At 32.4% G+C, this 17,232-nt stretch overlaps 1 protein-coding gene across 1 annotated transcript in view; it reads left to right on the top strand.

Annotated features, from left to right (window-relative positions):
- Smp_149980 (putative soluble guanylate cyclase gcy) overlaps positions 1–8,681 on the top strand; it is a gene marked incomplete at its 5' end in the record, with an annotated part of 53,408 nt that extends 44,727 nt beyond the window's left edge. Inside the window, 3 exons of the mRNA XM_018796557.1 lie at positions 2,999–3,108; positions 5,453–5,545; positions 8,267–8,681. Of these exons, the coding sequence (XP_018651687.1) occupies positions 2,999–3,108; positions 5,453–5,545; positions 8,267–8,587 (524 nt within the window). The 3' untranslated portion in view covers positions 8,588–8,681. The remainder of the gene's footprint in view (positions 1–2,998; positions 3,109–5,452; positions 5,546–8,266) is intronic.
- Positions 8,682–17,232: the final 8,551 nt, after the last annotated feature.

The raw sequence follows: 17,232 nt of genomic DNA, 5'->3' as shown, positions 1-17,232 counted from the left end.
GCAGTTTCCCCAATGCATCTCCTATCCACTTCAAATGTCTTTTCCTAATTTCCTCTTCAAATGGAAGCTGGTTTGTCCTCTCCCATAAAACGCTGTTGCTGATGGTATCCGGTCAACAGGCATTGAGTATCTTGTGTAGGCAACTGTTTATAAAGACTTGTACCTTTTTGATGATGGTTGTGGTAGTTTTCCACATTTCAGCTCCATACACTAGGGCTGTCTTGACATTCGTTTTAAAGACTGTGACTTTGATATTGGTTGACAGTTGTTTTGAGTCTCAGATATTTTAAAGTTGTATGAATGCGTCCCTTGTTTTTCCAATTTTCGCCTTTACATCTGCATCAGATCCTCCTAGTTCATCAATGATGCTTCCCAGATACGTAAACGTTTCCACTTCTCCAGAGTTTCTCTATCAAGTGGAATTGGGATGGTGTTCTCCGTGTTGCATTTGAGGATCTTTCTTTATCCACCATATATCTAATATTTCGATCATGAATACACTTAAATAACAAAACAATATCATTTCAATAAAAAGAAATCTCTATAAATTATTGTATTCACTTGAAAAAGTACATTGTTAGAATAATGTAAATACTAAATTGTATTGAACAATAACTACATAAACAATAACGAAGAAGAACATATGAAGAATGAGAAAAACACCAAAAAATCTCCTTTTGTGTTATTTATCAATTAATTTGGATTTTTTCACAGGTTGCTAGGTAGCTTCATTAAATCTAAACTGAAAATTATACATTTTATTCTTTCACCGTTTTCCATTCTATGTGAACTTTTTAAATTGAATAGAGATTCTGATCACTTGAACCCAACTAAGTGATTTCTACGAGCTTATTAGTTTTCGAAGTGTCATTATACAAAAATATTAAATAATGGTTAGGATTCAATCCTAAATATTATTAGTTGGTCATTTAAAAATTCTTACTAATATTGATATAGAAACTATACCAGTTAAATACGTTAGTAGGTATGTGAAATTAAAAGCTAAATGGATACTGTGTTGGATATTTCAATCAAAATATGATGGGTTCAAGTGATAATCTGAACACCAACATTGAGATCTATTTAAGTCTAGTTGATTTGCCCTAAAAGGGACGAAATGCAACCATAATCTGTGTATTCTTAACAGATTCTGTTGTAAAATTAATAAATGCAAATGATCCACACTGTACAATGTCTAGTAAAATAAAGTTTTTCTTTCGAAGATAGCATTGGGTTTCGTCTAAACAGAAAATGTTTGAGTAATCATAGATTTAACAAACCAATCCTCATCATACGGGATAGACTTGATAGGTTTGAGAAACCTCCATGTATATACAATTGATCTGCATTATTTTCACTAGAGATCCGAAAGTATGTAGGTGTTATATGACATGAATAAGATCGATTTCTAAATAATTTTCTTGCTTCTAATAAAGAATGATTTACATAAAAGTGATGACAGTAAGCATAATATTTCGACCACATTCTATAATAAAACATTGTCATTTGAATCTGGGGTTCCATACCAACTAGTCTTTGATCTTCATTTAAGGTTTAGCATGGACTTCCTTCAGGGTGATATTTTCCAGGATTTATGATGTGAATGTAAATATCTCAATTCAATGGAGATTGAAAATCTACTATATAATAATAAAGCACTTAAATTAATCATCAGACCTAGAAAGAAACTTAAATATTTCACTTTGACAATTGATCGTCATTGCAAAAGTAACAATATAGCAATCTGAAAATACTACAAGAAACATAGAATATCAAAGATTTTATTCCGGTTGTTGTATAGTACCATCAAAATTTAAATTATATGGAAAAAAAATTGACATGCTGAGGAGTCCCATAATAGGACGAAACGGCCGTCCAGTGCTTTCAGGTTTTCCATGGTGGTCTAGCTTCAATTGTCTCATGATTTCAACTATGACATATTTTTCTTGCTTTATTTGTTTCATCTCATTTGCTGAGAAAAAATAGACTTTCTACAATCTTAAACCTCGCTTAGAGTTTCATTTCTACATAGATCTTCATTGCAATATGCATGATTATGAACCAAAATGAAATTCAACAATATCATATCTCACGATTTCATCGACTCACCAATTTTTTTGAAAACAACTAAACTGTAAGATTTTAGGTTTGAGTATTTTAGCTAATCTGATGTAAAAATGATTTGATTACTTCTATGGATACTAAATTCCGTAAAATTTGTTTGTTGTGGGGAGATCATGATAAGATTTTAAGTTTTCAACATTGTTAAGGTGCTATATGATCTGGGGGCATAGTTTGATGTGATATACAAATCAAATCAATTATTAAATGATGTTTATTCAGTTTGACCAATTTCCGGAAATTGAAGAAAAAGGAGAAGATAAACTATGGTTGAAAATTTATTCGAAGATTGTCTAGATCATCAATGGAAGATAAAGATCAATGGACAGTTGTTTTTCTCTAATTTGGGAATCCTTAGGTGGTGCTGAAGTCGGTCTGTTATGTAAATTATCACATTCTAGGTGGCTTGATGTAAGTTATTGGATTCACGTAGTTAAATGATATAGAAGTGCCGTGTCAGTTGATTTGATTCCTGATGGGTTACAGAATTTCCACCAGCCATTTTGTAATTGCAAGGTACGAAGAAATAGTCTTGTCTACTATGGGACGAAGAGGAACATAGGACCAGTATATATCATGCAGTTACACTAACCTTAATTGTACCAGAATCGGTAATGATTATAAGCTCAACAGATAATTTATTCCTCTTTTATACCTTGACAGAAAGCTCATGTTTGTATTGACCTACAATAGGACGTTTATCAATTGGAATAGAAAATAATAAAAACAAAAAAACAGTTAACTGTTGACAAGGCAACATCTGTTTATCATTTTAGAGATTCATCAGTTAATAAAGTAGATAATGATTTATATATTTCATGTTTTTTCAATGATATTGTTTTTATTTTAAAATATATATATATATTTATGTATATAGGTATACATTCAGGCCCAGCTGTTGCTGGTGTTGTAGGTGTAAAAATGCCACGTTATTGCTTATTCGGTAGTACAGTTACAACATCGGAACTAATGGAACAAACTAGTTCAGTAAGTCATTATATTTTTTGCACTAAATTAGTAGTGAGAGAAGATTATATACACTTGTATGCTTGAAGATACGCGCATATCTTACAGTTCACTAACTTCATTTACAACTGTCAAACCTTGTGGAGGAGCGTAAGACGCCCACCACGATTCTTCAACCACCTCTGTCTTGAACTTTCCTTTCCAGTTGTTTCTAATTGTTATTCATTCATTTAATGTCTGTGGCAAAGACTGAATACAAGTATTAGTAAAATTAAACTTTATGTAATTTTATTCACAAGACAGTTGGACATAACGACAAACCGCTAAAATAATATTGAGACCTTGTCAAAACCTGGGTTATAAGGTTATGGTGAAGGATTGTCAAGGTCAACCGTTTGAAGGTTGCTCGTTCATATTTTAGTTCAACTTAGCTTTTCGCTTTACCTTCAGTTATCATCATAGTATCAGTTTTGTAGATGGTTTGAAAATATTTTATCAACTTCCTATTTAAGATTTTGCGATGCACGTAATTCAATGTGTTAAAACTCGGTACAACATACCGTGTTTACTTACTGTCATTACTAAATAAGCATAGAAGGCAGAAGGAGCAATATATGTTTTTTCAGTACCAAAACCTGTTATAAGACGAATCCTCATTTAGACATTATTTAATCTTTAAAATTCAAAGTTCTTAGATTCTATCCCGTTGTGGAATCCTAGTTGCACAATATTTTGAAGTGCTGATATATATACAATACAATCAAATCAATATAGACTGTAAATTCTAGAAACAAAAGTGTTTGCGATCCATTGGTGCGTAGCGCACTAAATTTGTAAAATGCAAAAAAACTGTGAACTGCTATACTGTACATTTGTAAATGCATACTTACGTAGATAATACAATTTTTTAATGTAAGAACAAGTATTGGTGTATTTTTAAAAAAGAAGAATGAATTCATCAAAATTAAAGTTTGGTGGCTTTTTCCCATTGATTACTACCACTTCCTATCTCTTTCTCTTGTTTAACGGAATAAAGAGGGAAAAAACTTAGCTTGATTGGTATGCTATGACACAAATGGTATTTTAGTGAATTACAAATACATTATCACAAACAGTACATAACAGCAATAAATATCATTTCAAATCAGATTGTGTTTGATAAATGTTTCATCTTGTGCTAGACTAAAGCAATATATTTCACAAAAAAGGGATGAAAAAACTGTTGTGTCTCGGCAGGAATTTAAATACGCAATGATAAGTGTAAAACACTGAACAGTCAACTAGAATGATAGGAAATAACCATACTACTATTGTTCGTACGAGGAAAGAAACCTCATGACAAAAAACCGCACAACCGACTAAGCATACGGTAATAATGCAGGTGATCAATAGGCCTGTAGTGAACGATAATACAGCTGATGTCAGCTGATGAACGAGAACACAAATGGGGACAGTCAAATGTATTTTAATACCAGATTACAGAATGTCTTAATAAAATCTGAGAAAAGTACAGTAAATTCATTTGCAAAATGTCAATCAATCGTCTCAGATTTTATTGTTCTTTCATTTACACACTAATCATTCTCTGTTCTCATTCTCTTTTCTTTGACCTTTTTGACCTTCTACCTCCAGGCATTTGACTTTCGATTGGTGATATATACTACTTATATTTGTCGACATCAGTAGCACACACTAAAGGCCTATTTTTTAAGTGGATTAAAGATTTATTAATATACAGAGTACTTAGCGAAAAAGAAGACAAAATTGTGAAGGCTGGTGATCAACCAGTTAACTTGAAACAGTATTATCAAATATAGTTCACAAAACCATTATGTTTTTGATCTTATAAGTATGCTCAGCGATTATTGATATTGTTTAGAATCCTTAAGTTCTTTCCGGTTATTTTCATCTTTCTTGTAAATCTTGTAGTTTTTACATATGACTATTTAGACTATAGATAAAGATAGACAATAGATACACATTTATGTTCAAGTAGAAAAGTACACAATTAATTTGATGTCTAGTGTTAAAGCACAGTAACTCATAAGGTTAAAATGACACCCACACTTGATTGGCACAGTTTTATCTGATCACAGAGAGATTGATTTGTGGCGCACATCAGTAGATCAAAGGGGCTTGGTACAATACAACAGAACTACAGAAGTGGTGATATATATTGACCTTAATGTTTGTGATATGACACTGTCAGAATTTGCTGGTTTCCATTTTCAACATCGACTAATTATCAAATACAAATCGACAACAGTAACTTACGGAATAGAATGATTTTCTTGGCTAAATGTTTTATTAGCTTAGTTCATACTTTTATAAATCATCATAAGTTTCTGTAACTATTTCTCTTTAGCCTCAAAGAATACAAGTCAGTGTGAAAGCATATGAAAATCTTTCAAAATACGGTGTTTATGATTTAACGGAGAAGGGAAGAGTTGAATTAAAAGTGAGTAAATGTTCATTTTCGTTTCGTTTTGGAGTTTGTTAGAATCGTTTATACTAAAATTAAGATAACTTTTTAGCATGTGATTGATCACTGAGTGGTGACCCATATAATGTAAGTCAAGTCCATCTTAGTATTGATCGGTTTACACCAATGTCGTTGTAATATGGCCACTAGTCTAAGTGACTTGATTTCGCATGTACTATATTGAGATGTCTGGTGGTAGCTGGAGGAAGTTGACAGGAAGTCCTGGACGTTGATCGACAGAATTCTGTCAGGACTGAAAAGGACTTGGTATATATGACACTGGTCACTTCTCACTGATCAATCAGGTGTAAATACATTTCAGTCCCACATGTCAATCAAGGCTTGGATAGCTCAGTAGTGACATACCTGACTGACAACCTGGGTGACACTCCATGGAGTAGCCGGAAAGCGTCGGTTCCTTCAAAGTTATAGGTACACTTTGTTAACTTGTGCCAACTAGCACGAAATTTAAGTCAAGCTGGGTTTCCTGTAGACTACCTCTAACTACCACTTTACATCTGAATATTATTTTGTGTAGATTTATGAGAAAATCTATCTGGTTATTTAGAAAAATGATACTCTATTCAAACATTTGCACCCGAAATTCTTCTAATTAATTGATCCTTGTTTAATTATTATAACAAATTTCGTTCCGGTTGAACAAATGCGTGATAACCATGACTTAATTCCTAGGGGTATTAACACGCTGGCTTTTGGAGCCATAGGTATTTATTATGACGGGCGGTGTACGAAATCTGATACTGATACACGAAGTGCTACACGTTAAACCCCCAAATGACTACTCGAGCGAGAACACAAGAGTGGACGAGAAAGTATATTGAGCTACCGAAGAAAATGCACAAATACTCATTTATATATGTACAATTCTACTCCTTAGGAAATCAATCCACTTCCTAGTCAATCAAATGCACTTGTCCTTCATATCACTTAAATTGTCTTACTATATCAATATTGGGTCCCAGTTTCAATGTGAACGTCAACACTGGGATACAGGTACATCTAGATGACGAGTTACACATTAGACAAAATGAACATGATGGTTTTCACTACTGACTACTCCTAAAAATATACTTAATTTCTAAGAGTAATCAATATCAAGGAATCTGTACAACTGAAATTGATCAAATTTCAACTCTGAATATCAACAACCAAGAATATAGGGTTCTTCGCAAATGATCATATGAAATAAATTATTCAATCAGTTCATACAGGCACTTAACCAGTTGGTTAATATGCTGCTGTTTTCTTTGCAGTTACATTAAAGCAGAAAGAAATTTTGGATAATTAATCAGTGGTTAGCTTAAATTAATAACTATGAAGAACCTAAATAAGTTATGAAATAAAAGGAATCAAGTAAAAACACGTTAAAAGCTGTTAATCACATGATGAACACTGTATTCAATAGGTTTTTTGAACTAGATACTGTTCAATTCATTTTTGTATTAAATGCTTGAAACGTTTCATTGATGTTTAGGACCGCAATTGATCAGTCTCTTATTGACATATTTACATTCTGTGCGGACTTTCTTGATATTGCTTTAAGTCACAAGCATTATAAGCTGAGATGATGGAGGCTGGCAATGGAATCCAGGACACGCGTTTCGTCCTATTCTAGACTCGTCCCAGAATGAACATCAACTCTGGGATGCAACTACATCCGGCTGATGAGTCCCGAATACGACGAGACGCGCGTCCTGAATTCCACTGCTAGCAACCATCATCTCAGCTTATATATACTGTTCACTGTTAAATTGTGTAAACAAAATATTCCGGTCGAGCTAAGTATAGAACTATTGATTTACATAACTTAATTTCTATATATAATAAACTGATATATAATTCAGTTAAAACATCTTGATTGAAAATCTTACTTGTAAGTAACAGGTTTGATAACTTAACATATTTGCATTCAAACACTCATTTGGCCAGTGTCTCAGTCTGAAGAACTGTATTCCTAAAGAATTTGAAATATAGTTTGTTTCAAGTAAATTATTCATTCATTTCGGCAGTTGATCAGTCAACTGAATCGTCAAATTTTTGTTGTTGTATTTTTTATTGTTACATTAATAACAGTGTTTTTCTTATGGAAGGGATCACTCAAACTATTGGGAAATATCATTTAAAGTGAAAATTTCATTTTCTAGTTTACTACTCGTATATTAACTTCCTTCATAATTAAATCAGATAAACACCGTGATTTTTTAAAGTATATTAACGTCGGTATGGAATTGTGGAGATTGTAAAATCATATTGAAATCATGGACTTATCTAAGTTGGATAACCATTGAAATATATATATATATATTAACAGTTGAATTAACGAGTCAATCTAAGCTAAACCACCATTGAAAACCTAGTATGGGACTTCTCAGCAGTGTGCACATACGATCCTGTAAGCGGGACTCCAGCCCAGAACCTTCAGAGTGTTGACTAATGAGGAGTTTCATACTAGGACTAGACGGTCGTTCGGTACTTTCAGGTTTTAATTGTGGTTTAGCTTAGATTGACTCATGAATTCAACTGTTAAAACACTACAATCTCCATAAATCCCCATGCTGATATATATATATATATATATATATACTGGTTAGTGTATAACTAATATTTATAGAACTGTAACATTCATACAAGACAATGATTATTACTAAAAATATTTTTTCTATTATCTATTAATAGGATGGTGGTACAATATTAACTTATTGGTTAAATGGTAGATCAAATCCTTCAGATGATGAGAAAACTGCTAAATTCTTAGATGAATTAAATACTGAACGTGAAAGAATTGCTGATTCTAATATGGCTTCATCATATCAACGTTCTGGTGAAAGTTGGGAATCAGTCACAGCTAGTCGTTGTAGTTCCGCTAGAACATTAGCATCAAAACGTAGTTCAATGTCATTATCTCAACGTGCTAGTTTAGCAGATCCAGGAATTGATCTAAAATCAATGGCAAGATTAAAAAGTCTTGCACAAATTAATGAAAATAATAAACGATAAAGTAATTCAAAGTAGAAACTGAAATAATAATTAAAAAATATATACAACCTTAATGAATGAATGACGACAATATATATAGAAACATTTAAAGATGAAAAGAGAGAAAAAGGGGATATTTATTTTTTTTTGTGTTTTTTTTTGAATTTGTTTTCATTGTTTCATTGTACTTATTCTTCTCCTAATTGGTTTAATTATTAAAAAAACAAAAAAAAACCCACTTAAATTAATTGGGAAGAAATATATATATGATTAAATAAGAGTGTTTATTTAGAGTTATTATTTGTATGTAACTGATTAACTGACACTGATTATTACTATTATTACTATTATTATTATTACTATCTTTATTACTATTATTATTATTGTATTAATAGTTTCCAAGGAATTATATTAATAACTTTTCAATTAATGTAATTTATTAAATGTTAATATGATTTAATTTACTGATAAATAATTAGAAATAATTAAAAAAAAACATAATTACATTTTATTAAGTAGTATTTTTAATAATTGAATAAAATTAATGAATGTAACGATGTGATATGATCAAAAAGATATAAGCCTCTTTCAGGGTATTAGTATTTAAAAAACAAGACTGTATTATAAATCAATTGATTCGATAATAAATAACAAATAAGGTTACATACTAATCAAGGGGTAAGGATAAAAATAATTTATGGGTTAGATAATAGTCCAATTGATAGATATGAAGAAAAGTGACAAACACAAAGGTCATAGTAAAAGACTGAATAATAAACAAGAAAACTTGTATAAGGTAATGATAATAATTACTGATTAGAGTTTTAAATGTAAACCTGGAAGCATTGGACGGCCGTTTCGTCCTATTGTGGGACTCCTCACCAACGCGCATCCACGATGTTAATGCTTAATTTAATGGTTTTTGTTAATCCCTAACAGACTAAACTGATTAGTTGCCGAGAGATTTGTTGAACTTTGAATTGGCTTATGTCACAAATTGATATCGAGGTAAAAAAGAAGTGGATAGTTGGTTTGTTCTAGTTTGAGATTTCTTAGCTATGAACACCTATCATTTACACTGTAGCAACAGAACAGAAGGTATTCAGGTGTCGTGGTGAAAGCTTTACTATTAAATCATTGAGTTACTTCACATTTCCAACTTCAGTCAATCTATAACATGGAGTGATTGTAATACTAAATCATATAATGTGAAAATGATAACAATAAAGATTGTGTAACGTTTACTGGATATAAGTTACTTAAGAAGGGGTGTAAAACTAGAGGTATATATTATAATAAGAATGAAGTAAGCTAATTTAAAATCTAAAGGGTTTGTGGAGAATGTTGAATTGTATAAATTACAACCAATACTAAGATGGAACAGCCGTACAGAACTTCTTAGTTTCAAATGTTTATCTAGTTAAGGTTAGTCTATTGTGATTATTTATTTATTTAAACACATAAATATTGGTACAAACGGGCACCAGATATATATGCGCCACACAAATCTCATTCGGTTTGTGTGAGGGCTGTGATACTGCCCAGGTGCCCAAACCGAAGCAGGTGGTTTGCTTAGGGGGGCTACACCCGGAGCCTTTGACCTAAAGATCTGGTCCACAAGGCAGTGGAGCATCGTAAGGAGATGCAGTTCCATGGTAGCCGGTGATCAACAACAGATTCATACGCCATTCGTTCCTTCAGGATACTGGAGCTCATGTGCACCATTGGTTTGAAATCAGGGTTTTCCAACTCCCCTAGGTGAACTCGCAGTGTGCACCAACCCGGTTAAAGCGCCGGACATTCGCTTTTCGTCCTCTCAATTTCGTAAACAACACTTTTGGTGTGAGAAGGCAGTGGGTAGGACTTCCCTGGCAGAGGCTATATACACGTGGCCATGTGAGAGCATTTCGAGAGGGAGAACGGACTCTCTCCACTCTTGGCCGTACCAGGGCATTTGGTGGCATCTATTGTGAACTATAAAACTGTTTAGAATACTTGTTTGTTTCATTATTAAAAATCAAAGGTATTTAGAAAATTATGTAAAATATTATCATGAACAAACGATAGTGGGGGAAATAATCAGATATAATAAATGTACAAATGAATGATATTGTAAAAATATTTTAACTCCGACTATTTGTTAGATATTCACAGTTTACAAAAGTAGTTATTTCATGTACTTTGTGTAAATGTTTATGTACATACATCCCACTATCTCTTCAAGGTCAACATGACTGAAATTAGTTGACAAAATCAAATATTGTCTTCTTAGCCAATAAGAATTTATTCAGTCTATGCAACAAATCATAAAATTATCTTATAAGGGTAATATTTGTAATCAATTAATAATAACGACACTTGAGGTGGTGGTGGTGGTAGTGGTGATAATATAAACAAAATCATTTATTCTCTTTGTTTCTTGTTTTCCTTTATTTACTATTTAAAAGAGATAGAGAAGCAATGCTTTCGCACAGTTGTTATTTTATAGAACGGTCAATAATAAGCTATGGGACTGGGAATGATATGTTGAATCTAAAAAAACTCACTGGAAATTAGTAATAATAATATTAGAAGCGTGTAAATTATATTTGTACTTACCTTAAACTAAAAATCTGTATACATTAAGCTTGGATTCGGTCATTTATAGAAGGGAAGACTTGAATTAAATCTAATTTTTCTCAAAATATTCAATAGATAATCATCGATGTTTACTAATCGTACCCAATATACAGTAACACATAATTATAGCATGTCTATGTTATATCCCCTGGTGAATTATGAATGGTAACTCTGAGGACTATTTATGGACCAATGTAATATGTATACTTCCTATTGTATAATTGTTAAGTAACTAAACTATTCATATTCGTGTTCCTCTTATCATAAGCTTTATTTTGACCTTTGAACTATTATTATACAATTCTTGAGTTATCATCGGTCTATTGATTACTTTGCCCCTATTCACAGCTACATTTGGCCAAATCTTGTACAAATATTATTTTCTATTTTATGGTACGATGTGGTGTGTTTGATTGGTATATAAATTCAGTATGTTTGTGAATAAGGATTCATATTTCAGAGGCTGTTATCGGTGTTCTGGACTTAACTGGTTGAGCTAGGCAGATAGCAGGACTGATAAGTATTCAAGACTGCTCATACGATTTTGTGTATCATTGGGCAATCGATAAAATCACTGCTCTCTTATTGGCGGTCTTATAACGTCATATATGCTAACTGAGCAAGCACGTACGCACACTCCATCGATATAACAACCGGGCACGCTCACTCACGCGATATAACAGTCTAACTCCTCATTAAAAGTGAAACCTTTTCTGTAGAAAGACGACTTGGTAAATGAATTTTTATAATTCTGGAATAGTTTACCTTAATGTGTTTGTGAAATGAAATCCACTGCCGTTATTTAGTCGCCTCTCTGATAGTGCCTTAGACTTGCTTACTTACGTCTGTGATTATATCTCACTCTACTTGTGAAGTTATAGGGAGGTTAGGTGATTAATCATTGTTATAACTGAGCGCACTTATTAAACTTCGCTTACTGAAGTAGTTTTACAAACATGCTGTCTCTGGTTAAGCTGATTGGTTTGAATAATATCTATCCAAATCAGTAAGTCATAACACAATCTAGAATACTAATAACGGCAGACTTATTGCAGTAATTTTTGTTGCTGTTGTTCTGTGGCCTGGTTTTATCTTTTTTCTCTAGTCGTAGATTATTACAATTAGTCTGTAAAGGGACTGGAATTGACTCTCGATACACCATTCATTTAACAACAGGATGTCCTGGTTCTCTTTTGAAGAATTACTGGTTCCCAAATGTTGCTTCTTTGTGACCAATTTCCCCTCAAAACAATTTATAAATCACATATTTCCAAATAATTTGACCTTGTCTCCGTACTTTACATGTAGCATTGCTTACTGTATCAACCTAATCATAACCGTTAACTGGAATTTATTCTGTAATCAATTCCAGGTGGTGATTTGTAGTTTTTGTACATAAGATTATTCGAATTGTAGGGAAACGGTCAGTAACAAGGTCCCTTCCCCTATAGTAATAAATCAACATCTCGGCCAGAGTTGTAAACGGATTTTTTTCATGCAATCAATTTAAGTCTGTCAATAATAATAGCTCAAACGTAAGATAATTTAATTTGTGTTGCAGTCCTAATTACTTCTGTTAAGATAACTATATTGATGGAACTTGGTCGACAAGTTAAGGAGCATCTTTCTTCATGGTTCGGAAAAGGTCAGACAAAGTGAATACACAATTCCGTTATATAACATCTAATCCATAGTAGCCAATTGGTAAATAAATATAAATCATTGAAGGTAGTATTTAGTTCTCCATCCTAATTCTTTCTTATTTTGTTCGTATGAATTGATTATATACATTCTTATAAAAGTTACAGAGATTCAAGTTAGTAACTCTTGTCTTCTACTAAAAAAAATATGTGATAACGTGAATAGTTTTTTGACTAACGAAGACTCTGAAAACAATTTTATCAGTCATTCATCCTTCTACTATTTTTTCCTCATTCTTTTCGTATGTTAACTTCGTAAGATAGTGGATAGGAAGCCTTGAATTTCGATTTTGTACTAAATGACACTAGTCAGTAAGGCGAACCTGAAATTTTGAGATATTAGGTGGTTGGAATGGGATCGAGAAGAGATCTTGAGTATAGGTTTTCTTTACCAATGAATTTAGATATGGATTATTCCTACACTTTGTCGTTTGATACATTACGTAATATTTGATGGAATACCTAAGAGATATAGTGATTAGACTCAGTGGCACATTCAGTTTATATACCGAAGTAGAAAGGATAACTGAGTTAATCCACCTCATTTTCTAGAACTCAACATTTTATTTATCATTCTTTTTGACGAGTTCTCTCCGTTAGAGTTTACAATTAGAACTTATCACATTGAAAACTAGGTAGTAGTGGACAGCTATTTCATCCGAGTATAGAAATTCTTATCAGTGCACATCCATGACCTAACCACCCCCGGAAATTGAACTCAGGACGTTAAGTTCTTGCGGCTAGAGTTTAAACTGTAGACCACTTAGCCGACATCCAGTATTCAACTCCAATCAATTATCAATATCATTTAACAATCTTCCAAGTCATTAGTGGGCAGCTGACTTAAATCCGATATAGTTGAACTCCAATGGTCACTGTTTCACACTAGAACTCACGAAACTATCCCTCAAAATCAGTTAGTTAATTTGAATTTATTTTTTCTTACTAATTCGTTTTGTAATAGCTATTCACTCATTTTAGCGTTTTTTACGACCAGTGTAGCAGCAGCCTCAGCAGCAGTAGGTCTCAATATACACAAAAGGAAAAGCAAGATTCTCCGTTACAATACAACATGCACCAATCGAATTACACTTGACGGATAAGCTTTTGAGGTTGCGAAAACCTTTACACATCTGGACAGCATCATTGACGAACACGATGGATCTGATGCATATATGAAGGCGAGGATCGGCAAAGCAAGAGCAGCATATTTACAACTGAAGAACATCTGGAACTCAAAACAATTATCAACCAACACCAAGATCAGAATTTTCAATACAAATATCAAGACAGTTCTACTGTATGAGGCAGAAACCTAGAAAACTACGAAAGCAATCATCCAGAAGATACAAGTGTTTATTAACAGTTGTCTACGCAAGATACTTCGGATCCGTTGGCCAGACACTATCAGCAACATTATACTGTGGGAGAGAACAAACCACGTTTCTGCGGAGGAAGAAATCAAGAAGCGCTGGAAGTGGATAGGACACACATTGAGGAAATCACCCAACTGCGTCACAAGGCAAGCCCTCACATGGAATCCTGAAGGCCGAAGGAAAAGAGGAAGACCAAAGAACACATTACGCCGAGAAATGGAGACAGACATGAGAAGAATGAACAAAAGTTGGACAGAAGTAGAAAGGAAGGCCCAGGACAGAGTGGGTTGGAGAATGTTGGTAGGCGGCCTATGCTCCATTGGGGGTAACAAGCGTAAGTAATTCACTTTTTTTTACTTAGCACAACTTTTTGCAGTTTGTTATTACTGTATGAGACACCATTTATTTTTTTTCAAATGATTAGATCTATATTTTCAGTGCTGTTTTGTTAGATTGAAAGACACTATGAAAATCAATAGACATGTAGGTTTGAAGAGACTCAACTACTTTTCTTATTTTGACGAAAGGTAAATTGCGCCACAACTATTTGTTTATTTAAAGCAAATAGTGATTATCCCTTTTTATACGTTGAAATTCTTTATTTATAATGATGTATCATTTTATTTATACGATATAGCGTAATTAGTGAACCAAAGGTGATCCATAAAAAACAGACAGGATCATATGGATTTATTTGTTTTATAGTATCAATATTTATTCTAATTATTCAATCCAAGTGTCTTATAATGCTCACTGTAGTCAGGTTTAACATTATATTCTAACTAAAACCATCCCATTCTAATTAGTAGAGATAGAGGCTATGGATATTTAAAAGTTTTGGTGGTCGTGTAAAATCATACAATTCTGTCCGTGAATTTTTAAATATCATCCATCACATACTGAGTGGTCAAGTAGTATTAATCAAGATAATGTTATGATTTTATTAGTGTAGATCAAATTTTATAGGTATAACTTTAATTTGACCACTAGTCTAGATGGCTTGAAATCACAGTAGATATTTTTTCCGTGTTAGAAGCTTGAGTGCGACTAAAACTTAGTCTTAAACATATATTCCCGAATAGTTGGCACAATAATATAAAAAAAGCACTGCTGACGAGAACCAACGTCTTACATTAAAGTTATACTTAAGAAAAGGATAAATCACAGTAATCGGAAATTATTTACTTATTCGTTTGATAGGCATTGGAAATATATTGAATGAAACATTAGCTGGATCGTGGCTTTAATGGAATCAGCCGATATATGATCAATGTTCTGGATTTGTCTATGGGTTGTTTTTATCGTATAACACCAAGTTTCGATTAAAAGGGATAGATATAGAGTGCCGCATCCCGATTAAAGCTCACCATTTAGTTTTTTGAGTAAATGACTAACGCGGGTTAATTTTAAACTTTAGATAAGAACTAAAATTATTGATTGACCTGCATATTTTAAGTATCATGTTCATCGAAGTGACATGCGACATTCTTACCAATAACATATACATAAATGCTGTTTAAATTTGTAAAATAGCAGGGGATTATTGTAATAACAAAGTTATTAAGTTCTGATGCAGTAGTAAACCTTGTCATGTTTGTTTTTCAGAAGAATAAGATGTATGTAGAATGAATACGATTTTACAAGGCTCAATAGGTAAACTTTATGTTTATTTTTGGTTAAAAGATGCTAAAATTAGTAGCATTTACCTTGTAAATACTACAAGTTAATTCTATAATCACTTAAGTCAATGCTTCACAACACATAATCATTTCAATTTTGAATAGTGTTAGATGTTAGATTTTAAGATTTCTAACTTTTTCTTTATTTATCATTCATTCTCTAGAATGACTGTAATATATGGAGTTGATGAAATGTCAAACTTGAATTTATTTTTATACATAGGTTTAGTTTGAAATAACTCGTAAGAGGACAGTAATCGAACAAACCTATGATGTCATATATGCATCTTGGATATAAATTTTTGTTAAATAAAGGACTCCGATGATTAAATGAAGATAATTATTCTATCGAACTTCATGATATAAGGGTTCGCGCGCAAGACCGATACGCCCTGGGTTCGAGTCCCGTGTGTGGAATAGTGGATGCGCACTGTTGAGTTACATATTAGGACAAAACGACCGTCCAGTGTTTCCAGACTTTTGATGGTGGTCTAACATTAATCCATTCATGATCTCAACAAAAAAACTAACAATCTCCATAACCCCATACTAATAATGATAATAATAATAATCATAATAGTAATAAAAAATTCCACATTAGTTTTACCTTACATTCCAATTAGCCTCCATACAAATACAAGTTATTAAGGGAAAATGTTTATATTGAAAACATACATACATAGAATTTATCAATGAAAAGACGACAGAAGTGGAGTAGAGTAAAGAAGGTAACAATGGTGCTAAACAAATGGAAGGTGGAGATAAAATTCAACAAATTAATTAGTTAATAGCTAACTCATTATGACTAAACCAAGTGTATTTTTAAGCAAAATAAACGTACAAAAAAATAAATTACAATTTTACATGGAAGACAAATAAGTGAACGTCAAATAAAAAAAAATTAGAAACTAGAAGATAATTAATTATTTTATGACTGAAAGTAACCATACAAACATATAAATACACAATACATGGATTGATTGGTTAAACATGATGAATGAGATCATTAAAATTGTCGACGACAACAACAACAACAAAATAAAAATAAACACAGAACAAAATATTACATTATCGCAACTAATAATCATTACGGTTCATTCGGCAAACTTATCAATGGTCTCATCTATTTACTAAACTTCTAGGTTTGTAGGAGGGGGGCGGGGTGGAGTGATAGTTTTCACAACATATGTGTGTACTTAGGATGATTTATTTATTGAATAGATAAATAAAGAGTAATTATAAATTAGAGTAGTCATAATACAACAGATATAATAGTGATGTAAACAATATTG

Source organism: Schistosoma mansoni, chromosome 4, assembly GCF_000237925.1.
Source record: "Schistosoma mansoni strain Puerto Rico chromosome 4, complete genome".
NCBI lineage: Eukaryota > Metazoa > Platyhelminthes > Trematoda > Strigeidida > Schistosomatidae > Schistosoma > Schistosoma mansoni.
Note: the sequence above shows the minus strand (reverse complement) of the source record. Positions and strands in the feature narration are given on the sequence as shown.